Source organism: Melospiza melodia, chromosome 27, assembly GCF_035770615.1.
Source record: "Melospiza melodia melodia isolate bMelMel2 chromosome 27, bMelMel2.pri, whole genome shotgun sequence".
Lineage (NCBI taxonomy): Eukaryota > Metazoa > Chordata > Aves > Passeriformes > Passerellidae > Melospiza > Melospiza melodia.
Genome location: NC_086220.1, coordinates 6601627 through 6612413, shown reverse-complemented (window position 1 = coordinate 6612413; position 10787 = coordinate 6601627). Strand labels below are relative to the sequence as shown.

General features: G+C 49.4%; 1 protein-coding gene across 1 annotated transcript; it reads right to left on the bottom strand.

The window, feature by feature from the left end:
* Positions 1-229: 229 nt before the first annotated feature.
* Positions 230-1345, bottom strand: POU3F1 (POU class 3 homeobox 1). The gene has a single exon (XM_063177399.1). It carries the CDS (start codon positions 1343-1345, stop codon positions 230-232), a length of 1116 nt encoding a protein of 371 aa, XP_063033469.1.
* Between the last annotated feature and the right edge of the window lie 9442 nt (positions 1346-10787).

The window sequence follows — 10787 nt, the reverse complement described above, 5'->3', positions numbered from 1 at the left end:
ATGGTTTCCAAGCGTCCCCCCGGGCCGGGCCGGGCAGAGCCGGGGGCGCCGCCGCCTCCCGGCCGCGCGAGGAAGGGAATAAATTAGAGATCGCAAACCTTTGGCTACTGCTGCGGCGGCCGCTGCGGCTCCGGCGGGCGAATAAATAGAGCGGGCGGCCGGGCCAGTCTGAGAATAAATTAAAACGCGTCCCCCGCTGCCCGCGCCCGCCGCGCCGCCGTCGGGGCAGTCACGGCACGGCGCCGGGCAGCGCGTGGTGCAGCGGCGAAGTGTCCGCCTGTGCGTAAACGTCCTCCATGGGGGGATGCGGGACCCCGGCCGGCGTCATGCGCTTCTCCTTCTGCCGCCGGTTGCAGAACCAGACCCGCACCACCTCTTTCTCCAGCTGCAGGGAGTCCGCCAGCGAGGTGATCTCGTGCGCCGAGGGCTTGGGGCACTTGAGGAAGTGGTTCTCCAGGGCGCCCTTGACGCCCACCTCGATGGACGTCCGCTTCTTCCTCTTCCTCCCCTGCGCCGCGATCTTGTCCAGGTTGGTGGGGCTGCCCGTGCTGGAGTCCGTCTCCTCCAGCCACTTGTTGAGCAGCGGCTTCAGCTTGCACATGTTCTTGAAGCTCAGCTGCAGCGCCTCGAACCGGCAGATGGTGGTCTGCGAGAAGACGTTCCCGTACAGGGTGCCCAGCGCCAGCCCCACGTCGGCCTGCGTGAAGCCCAGCTTGATCCGCCGCTGCTTGAACTGCTTGGCGAACTGCTCCAGGTCGTCGGAGCTGGGCGCGTCCTCGTCCGACGGCTCGGGCGGCCCCAGCGGCGGCGGCGATGCCGCCAGCTCGTGGCCTCCCGCCTCCTCGGCGCCCAGCGGGTCGCGCAGCCCGTGGTGCAGCGCGGGCGCCGGCGGGCCCAGCATCCCGTTGAGGCCCGCGTAGGGCTGCGCGTAGAGCAGCGGCTGCCCCGACGGCGGGGACATGGGCGGCAGGTGGTGCGCGCCGCCCTGCGCCCAGCCGCCCGCCGCGCCGCCCGCCGCCGGCTGGTGCACCAGGTGCGGCCGGTGGTGGAAGGCGGCGGCCGACAGCTCTTCGCGGGGTCCCGGCGGGCCGCCCTTGGCGTGCTCGGCGGGCGGAAGGTGCGCGCCCCCTCCGCCCCCGCCGCTGCCCCAGTCCGTGCCGGCGCTGGGCAGCCACTGGTGGTGCGCCAGCCCGACGGCGTGCCCGGCGGCGGGGGCCAGTCCCTGCAGGTACTCGTGGTGCATCATCTTCTGCACCTCGCGGTACGTGGTGCCCTGGTGCAGGCGGTCGCCGTCGGGGTGCATGAGCGCGGCGGAGCGCGGCAGGTACTGCGCGGCGGCGGCCATCGCGTGTGCGCCGCGCCGCCCGCGCCGCGCTTTAGAGCCGCGCGCCGGGGCGCGGGGCCGCCGCGCGCCCGCCCCGCCCCCGCGCCCCATTGGCCCGCCCGCCGCCGCGGGTGGCGCGCGCCGCCCCGCCATAGGGCGCCGCCGGCGGGAGGGCCCCGCCCCGCGCCGCCCGCTCGCCATTGGCCGGCGGCCGGAGGGCGCTGCCCACGGGATTGGCCGGCGGGGGAGATGGGCGGGGCGGCCCGCGGCGGAGCGGGCGCCGATTGGAGGAGCGCGGTTCATTCATGCCGAGCTGCCGGCGGCCGCGCGGGCCGGGCGCGGACCCGGTGCGGACCCGGTGCGGACCCGGTGCGGACCCGGTGCGGACCCGGTGCCCGCATCTCTGCACGCTCCATGTGTCCGCTCCCTCTGCCCTCATCTCTGCCCGCTCCCTCTGCCCACACCCTGTGCCCGCTCCCTGTGCCCGCATCTCTGCACGCTCCCTGTGTCCACTCCCTGTGTCCGCTCCCTCTGCCCTCATCTCTGCCCGCACCCTCTGCCCGCACCCTGTACCCGCAGCCTGTGCCCGCATCTCTGCCCGCACTCTGTGCCAGCTCGCCGTACCCGGGCCCTGTGCCCGCATCTCTGCCCGCACCCTGTGCCAGCTCGCTGTGCCCGAGCCCTGTGCCCGCATCTCTGCCCGCAGCCTCTGCCCGCTCCCCGTGCCCACTCCCTCTGCTGAATTTTGGCTGCTGCCAGGCAGGTGGGGAGCTCTGGCTCCTGCAGTCGCTGTGCGGGGGTGGCCCCTGGGGCTCAGCCACTGGACTGCGTCCTAATCCAGACCCAGTTGGGACGTTAAAAGTCGTGATTGAGGTTTCTTGGTAAACTTGGACCCCGGAAAGGTGGGAGCTCCTTCCTAAAGCAAGGGCCAAGAAATGCGGATCTGAGATTGTTTGGGCGTCATGGGAAATGTGGGTCTTGGATGCTGCCTCAGAGGCAAGTCTCTGAGCCGGTTTGAGGGTTGGCACGGGATAAAGGGTGGAGGAATTTGTGGGAAAAGACAATGACAACAAGAAACAGACACGTCTGGCAGTGCTGGGAGGGGGGCAAGGGATGTCTTAATTAAGCCAGCTCCAGACTTCATCTGGGGCTTGAGGCCCAAAGTGAATCAGGTGGGCACCAGGAACATTCATCACTTCTAAATTTAATCTTTGTCCCTGTGCTCTGTTGCAGGGTGGGAGCAGAGACAGCGACCTTTGCCAAGGGCTCTGGTGCACAATGGACTGTCGGATCAATACGTGTACGAGTGTAACATGTCAACATCCCTGCACCTCCTCAGCTGGCCAGGGTGGCCTTGCTGCTGCTGAGGACATTAACTGCAGCCTCCTGAAAGGCTTTTTGCGAGGTGTGCCACATCCCCTCCTGTGTGCTGGGGGCACTTTGGCATTTCGGGGTACCAAAGCATTGATTTGGGCCAGGGTCCTCCAGGTCTGCATGGTTGGAGCCAGCAGGCAGAAAAACCAGTTTGGGCTTCTGGGTTTGGGGGCACAAAGCTGCAACACCCCAAAGTAGCACACGGGCAGCACAGTGCCCACCTCTGCCCTCACTGGCACCTTGTCCTGGTGGCCCTGTGGGTGCCAGAGGGTGAAAGTGCTGCCACAACCACCCTGTGCTCACTGATTTCACCCACGCTGAGCCTCATCCTCCAGCCTGGGATCACACGGGGCTGGAGAGCTCTGTGTGCTCCTCCAGGCTTGCAGGTGACAACACCCAGAGCCCCAGGAGCTGCTCCTGCCTTTCAGCAACCCAGGGCTGGTCCATGGCAAGGGCTCAGCATCCTGCAGGGGCCTGGGAGCTGCTGGGCTTTGCTTGCTTGGATCATGGAAAGAGCAGCCAGGAGGGTGGCACACCTTGCTGCTGGCAGTCGCAGTATCCGCTGGCTTTGGGGACAAGTTTGGGACTGACCACCTGCATTTTTTGCTGTGGAATTACATGCAGTTATTCTCTTTTCAGGTGTACAGCCCTAGAGAAAGGCTGGACTTTGTAGGAGAGATGGGTTCCTATAGATCATGCAGCATATTTCATCGGGAGAATAATTCATCTTCCTTATTTTCCTGAGGAATCCTTTGCCCACACTGCACACGTTTGTAATGAATAGAAGCCTTTCAAATGATTCAGTGACATGCTGTAAAATATCATACTTGGTTAAGCATTTTCTCTATATTTTTTCTGACCTAGACTCATATTCATGTCAACTCTCCATGATGCAGTGCTGTAATATTAAAATTTTTGGTAGCCAATTGCTTTTGATATTTATATCCATTTTTAAGGGAATCACAATGAATAAATGTGCCCAGCTCTAACTTTATGCAAAATAAGCTGTGTGTAAATCAGTAAATCATTAATAGAATGAATCATTTCCAAAGGCTGAAGACTGGATTGCATTTCAAATTTTCATCTGTTCTATATGTTTCAGAAATTACCAAAGGAGAAACCACATCATGTGTGATAACTGAGGTGCCCATCACAGACTGTCTGCACAGTAGTGCTGGTTTATGTTTGACCAAATGATCTTTGTAAACCAAGGCACTCATTGTGCTCTGGGCTTGTTCTGCTTAACAGAAACACACTTTAAAAACTGGGAACAGCAAACAGCAGGGGAAGATGCAAAATTCCCATTTAACTCCTCCCTCAGTGATTCCCAGCTCCAGAAGCCAGAGCCAGGTAGCAAAGTTCTCTATTTTGAAGGAGACAAAAGCAAAGGAGAGGGTGTAAAACCTAAGTAATGAGGACAGGAAGGACTAAGATGCCTGTACAAGCACTAACTTCAAGAGCCAGACCTGCATATTCCTGGTATCCCTGTATCCACTGAGGTCAGGAACTGAGGAGCTGCAGAGCTTAAAAGACCCTACCAAGATTTCATTATGTTGCAAGTGTCTTCCTATTTTTTAAAAAATAATTTCTTATTATATAAAAATATTTTTAAAAATAATTTTATTATATATTTTATTACATTTTATAATATGTATTTATAAATATAATTTACAATATTTTAATAAATAATTTAATATTTAAAAATGAAGTAATTTTAATAATTCTTAATTTTAATTTAAAAAATAATAAATATTTAATGAATTATATATATAATATAACGTTAATATATTTTTATATATTATATAACATATATTTTGTTATATTAAGATGTATTTTATGTATAATATAATATAATGTAATAATAATATAATATAATATAATATAATATAATATAATATAATATAATATAATATAATATAATATAATATAATATAATATAATATAATATAATATAATATAATACAATATAATACAATACAATACAATACAATACAATACAATATAATATAATATAATATAATATATAGATTTTTAAAAATATATATTTTTACATAGCTTTTCAGAGCCATAGCATCCAGCAAATCCCTGTAGGAGGGCATCCAGGTTTCCTAGCAAAACCCAGTTCCTTCATTAAGCCTTGCCAGGGATATTGGCATGCAGTCCATTCCCTCTTGAAGGAATAAACAACCCCATGGGCGATGTTCAATATGATTCATTCTCTGTGTGACTGTGACAGCATCAGAACCTGCCTAATGCAGCTGGGTCTGAGGCTGGTGGGAGGACTGGAACAATAATAATGAGGAGGCTGAGCAGGGAGGGAGCGGAGCTGGGGCTGCTGTGCACAGCCAGGGATGCAGCCCCTGCTCTGCCGTGCCCTGAGCAGCCCCAGGGCACTCAGGGCTGCTGGGGAATGCTCTGGGATGAGGAGCTGTGTCCTGTCAGGGCATCTGGGACACATCTGGGCCTCCTGCACTGAGGGGGCAGCTGCTGCTGCTGTCTGGGCCCCTCTCAGACAGCAGCTGGAACAGCTGGATGGGACATTGGAGCAGTGTGGGTGCCACGGGACACAGAAATGGCAAGAGTTTCTCACAGTGACTTGTGAGGATTTTTAGGGAGTTGTAAGGATGTGATAACTTGTTAAGCATAAACTGTCTACAAGTCTTGGGGGTCTCCGTGGTCAGGATGACCCCGAGATGTGTCCCAAAGTCTCTTTTCCCAGCCTGGCACCCAAAGAAGGAGCCAGGATTCTTCTGTTCTCATTCTCAAGGTTGTTTATTATTTCTTGTCTATGACATTCTTTCTCTGACCTGCTGAGGTCTGTCTGGCAGGTCAGTTTGTGGCACAGTCCCTGCCCTTGGGGTGGTGTTGGCTTTTTATACTAAGAACTACCTGTACTTTATTTACAATAATTTTCCAATACCTATCACCTATGTTAGACAGTCTGTCTCTACTCTAAACCAATCCAGAAGTGCCACCATCCCAGCAGAGGATGGAGGCCAAGAAGAAGAAGAAGGAGAAAGACAGAGCACACCCAGATTCCTCCATCTTGTCTCCTGAACCCCTGTTCTAAATCCCCAAAATTCTACATTTCACCCTGTGATAAACTCACTATCATTCTATTCAAACTCTTGTGGCTTGTGCATCTTCACACAAAGTTGGTAATTGTTTTTTCCACGGGCTAAAATCAAAGGCACAGGTGGTTTTAACTCTGTGCCAGGGTCTCTGAGCCCCCTGCCAGGGTCTCCAGGGCAGCCAGAGGAATTTCCAGGGTTCTGACATACAAGTGGCATTTTTCTACTTTGTCTTTCAGTTATTTTCAAAGACAGTGTGTGAGGAAGATGTTTTTGCTAATTAGCCAATCAAATAAAATCTATCATATCACTCCATAAAAACCGCTCAATTCTCTTGAATAAAACCGTCTTTACTCTTTCTTCAATACTGCCTCCTGATTATTCCTGTGTTATTCTCAACACAAAAATGACAGAGCAGGGGCTCTGCACCATCTCTGCAGCAGGGAAAGGCACCTGCATTTCCTGTCAGCTGAGAGGAGGCCGAGAGTCAATTCTCCAAGCAAAATCTGCCTCTAAGTGTGAAACTGCCCTGAGAAGAGGCAGCATTTCACAGAATTTTTAGCAGTTTGCCTAAATGTCTTTCATCTAGGACATCTAGGAGCACAGATAAGAAATTTTTGCAACTTTTTGGGTGGCTATACCTTTTGGCAAAATCTTATTTTTTGCTTTGCTCATTTAAACGTGCAGAATTCTTAATTTGGTGAGTGACAGTGAACAGGTTAGTGGCTGGGACAGCAGTGAATTAAAAAAATTAAACAGTGAATTTAAAGCTAGAGAGGAAGAGAACTGGAGAATAAATCATTAAGAACAGTTGATACAAATGTTTGAGGTGTGCTCACTGTGATTAGCTGTAGTCATATACAGTCCTGTAAATATTTGAAAATTGTCCAGAAATAAGTTCTCCTGAGACCAAAATGAATGCAAAAAATGCTGTTGTGATCTTTTATTGAATCAATGAAATTTAGATTAGGCAGTCACTAAATTCCTGTTTACACAACAGACCTTAATGGCTCCAAAGGAAGCGCTCAAATGTAGTCGACAAATAATCCCTATTTATGAAAGCCCCATAATATTCATTTACATAATCCCCACTTTAAAAAGCTATATCAGCTCTAAACTTCTTCAGCTCAGAGATATGCCCCAGGGGATTAAAAGTAATAAACAAAACAAAGGGAAAAAGATGTACGCACACATCCACCACCACGCACCACAGCCTTTGGGATTATCACAGGCAGGAGGAGGCAGGGACAACCCAGAGCTCTGCTCACCCCACGCCACCTCCAGCAGGGTCTGTGCGTGTGCACAGAGATGAATCCATGAATCCACGCACATCCCATGGCTTGGAGCACGTTTGTGGCACTGCAGTGACCGTGTTCACAGGGGTTCTTGGATGAGGGAAGAGAGGAGGATCTGACTCCATGGTTCAGAAGGCTGATTTGTTATTTTATGATATGTATTACATTGAAACTATACTAAAAGAATAGAAGAATAGGTTTCATCAGAAGGTTAGCTAAGAATAGAAAAGGAATGATAACAAAAGCTTCTGTCTCAGAGAGTCCCAGCCAGCTCACTGTGATTGTCCATTAATTAGAAACAACCAACATGGGCCAATCAAAGATCCACCTGTTGCATCCCACAGCAGCAGATAATCAATGTTTACATTTTGTTCTTGAGGCCTCTCAGCTTCTCAGGAGGAAAAATCCTAAGGAAAGGATTTTTCATAGAAGATGTCTGTGACACTGCACTGTCTCTCTGCATTCTGTCTCTCCTGGCTTTTTTCACAAATACAAAATTGGCTCATCCTGTGTGCCCAGAAAGTGCCATAATGAAACCAGCAGCCTTACTCGTGTTTTGAGGTGTGTGTAGCAGCTTTAGAAGGCAGCTGATAGGACACAGAGCTGTGGGTTGTGCACTTTATTTGTGCTCAAGATGACTGGGCAGTTGCTGATATTCCCATGCGACGGATGTGGCATTTTGCTGTCGAGGTGCTGTCCTTGAGATAAGAGCTATGGCAGGGCAGGGACCTGCACCAAGAATGTTAATGTTGCTGAAGGGTTTGAATTTAAAAAAAGCTGTTCTTTACTGTGGAAAACAAGCTGCTTCTGAAAAGCTGATTGTTCAGAAGTGTGAATTTTGGAGACTGATTTCTTTCCTTCTGAAATGTTGCCTTGTCTTTGCTTAGGAACAAAACTTTATGAGTCTTGTTTGGTGGAGCCTGAGTTTTGAAACTCTGGTAATTGGATCCAATCTATATTGGATTCAGTCAAAGTAAGAAAGGAAAATAGAATTAATTTCCAGCTCAAGAGAAATACATTTGCTGTGTGTACATTCTGAATTCTGAGTGTCTTTTGCCTCAAACTCTTTGATTAGCATTTATAATATCAATGAGAGCACAGAAGCACAGGAATGTTGGTATTTACCCTCAGTGAATGCCAGCATTCAAGTGCTGTGGAGTTTGCACAGAACATCCTTGCCCGGAGCTCCCAGATGTGAGGCCATCCAGCTGTGCTGGTGCTGCAGGCAGAGAGGAGAGTGATAACTGCAGATCAGCTGCCTGCCCTGCCCTCTTCCATCTGGCCCAGCCCTTCTCCAAAAGCCAAATGGGATTTTTCTGGTTTGCTGGGGTAGGGCAGGGTCCAGCGTCCCTCTCAGGATGTTTTGGTTGCTGTGACCCCGAGAATGTTAAAAGTCTCTTTTCCCAGCCTGGTGCTTGAAGAAGGAGTCAGAATTCTTCATTTCTGGGTCTCAAGGTTGTTCATTGTTTCTTATCTATAAAAAGTTTTCTCCTGCCCTGCCAAGGTCCATCCACCAGGACAGTTCCAGGCACTCTGCCTGCCCCCAGGGCAGTGTTATGTCTTTATACTAAAAACTATGTGTACAATATTTACAATTCCTTCCCAATACCCATCACCTATGTTAGACACTGAGCTTCTACTCTAAACCAGTCCAAAAGTGCCAACATCACAGCAGAAGATGGAGGCCAAGAAGAAGAAGGAGAAAGGCTGGACAGGCCCAGTTCCCTCCATCTTGCCTCCTGAGCCCCCATACCAAAACCCCAAAATCTACTTTTCCACCCTGTGATAACTTCACTACTATTCTACTTAAACTGTTGTGGCTTGCTGACCTTCATCTAAGGTTGGTAATTTGCTCCATGGGTCATAACCAAACCCACAGGTGTTCTGGGCTCTGTGCAGGGTCTCTGAGCCCCCTGGCAGGGTCTTGGCCATCTTGGACAGACAGAGGAATGTTCTGGGTTCCCACATGTCCCCTCCTCTCCTTTGCTGCTGCTGCTGTCCCTGCCCACCAGCCCTGCACAGCTCTGCCACCCTCACCCTGGGGAATTCTCTCCTATCTCTGCAAAACGGACAGAAAAATGAAAAATCTTCACCTTAAACCCAAACTCATTCCTGAGTGAGGCCAGGGGTAACAGGAGGGCTGAGCACCAGCTGCCCAAGGCACTGAGTGTCTTTCCCAAAATAAAGTTGGTAATTTCACTCTGTGTGTTCTCAGCTCAGTTCCACCTTAATAATGAAGTTTTTTGGTGTCTGTTTGATGAGGATCTTTGCAGTTTCCATAAAGCAGCCACATGAATAAATAAATACTCAGTTTAGAACAGATAAGACCTGGGGGTGAGTTTGGTGGGGGTTCAGCAAGAAAGATTTTGCATTCAGCAGATAAAGGTGTCCATGGCTGTGGCATCACTTGATCTTGTCAATCCAATATCAACTGGAACAGGGAGAAGAAGCAGCTGATATTCACTGGAGTGCTATATATTATTATATTTTTATATAATAATATAATATGGAGTGCAGTAACAGGTGCTCAGGAATCACCAAACCTGCACCTGGTCAGGAACTCTCATGTGCTTGTCCAGAAATCTGCAAAGACCAATTGCTGAGGAAGGAATTGTATAGAGAATAGTTCATTTTTACATTTTCCAGTCATATTTGGTGCAGGACATGAGTGTTCCTTTATTCAACATTGGTTCCTGTAATGATGCACAGAGCTGCCTGTTGCTATTTACAGACCACACTTCCCAAACTGAGGTGTTTTGAGCAATGTACAGATACACAAAAACAGGGAGGCAGAAATGTTCTTTGTGGCAAGGCTGAGGTGCAAGTGTTGGGAGATGAAGAGATGAATCCCTGTAATTTTTTTTTTTACTACAAATTATGCCTGGCTTAAACTCTCCACCTCAGGCTTTGATCTGCTGTATTGGTGCTAATCCATACATTTATGCTTTGCCAGCATGGATTTAAAGTGGTGTAATTCAGGTTATTCTCCAGACCAAGAGTCCTTCCTCTGCCTGAACTGCCACTGTGTCATAATTGTTGCACTTTTGGTGAATTTTCATCAGCCCAACTGAGGCAGAAGGTGAGTTCAGAAGGAAGGAAAACATCAATTTTTTAATGAATTTAACTTCTCAGGTGAGGATGTGCTTTTGGAGAACAGGAATCAGGCACCAGCCTTCAGATTCCTGTTCTCCAGAAGCACATCTTCACCTGAGAGGTAAATTTCTGCTTCTCCTTGCCCTCAGCCCAGCACACTGAGTGTGAACCTGGCTCTGCTCACACTGGAACAGAGATCTGGAATTTGGTGGTGGCTCTTCACTGGTCCCATTCTGTTCAGGGAAAAGGAAGTGGTGAGCAGCTGGGGTGGCAGATAATGCCTGGGACAGCATGTCACTGAGTAAATGCTCTTTTGTAACCATGGTGCCACCAAATAATTTCATTTTTTCATCTCTTTTTGAGCCAAGCTCAGTGATGAAAATATCAAAATATCAAACCTGGGCAGTTCTGAGGCCTCAACCTTTTGGCAAAATCTTTTTTTTTTTTTTTTTTGCTTTGCTCATCTAAATGTGCAGAATTCTCAGTTTAGTGAGTGACAGTTAACAGGTTTAGTGGCTGGAACAACAGTGAATTTTAAAAAATTAAAAACTTCTCTTTGTGTGTTGCTTCTCAGCAACCTACAGGCCTCCCTTTGGCCATTTCTTTAATCATTTAAATACTTCTATTAAC

What these genes read in the sequence shown, in the direction of transcription:
- POU3F1 (XM_063177399.1), bottom strand. Translation starts at nt 1,345, where the DNA reads ATGGCCGCCGCCGCGCAGTACCTGCCGCGCTCCGCCGCGCTCATGCAC.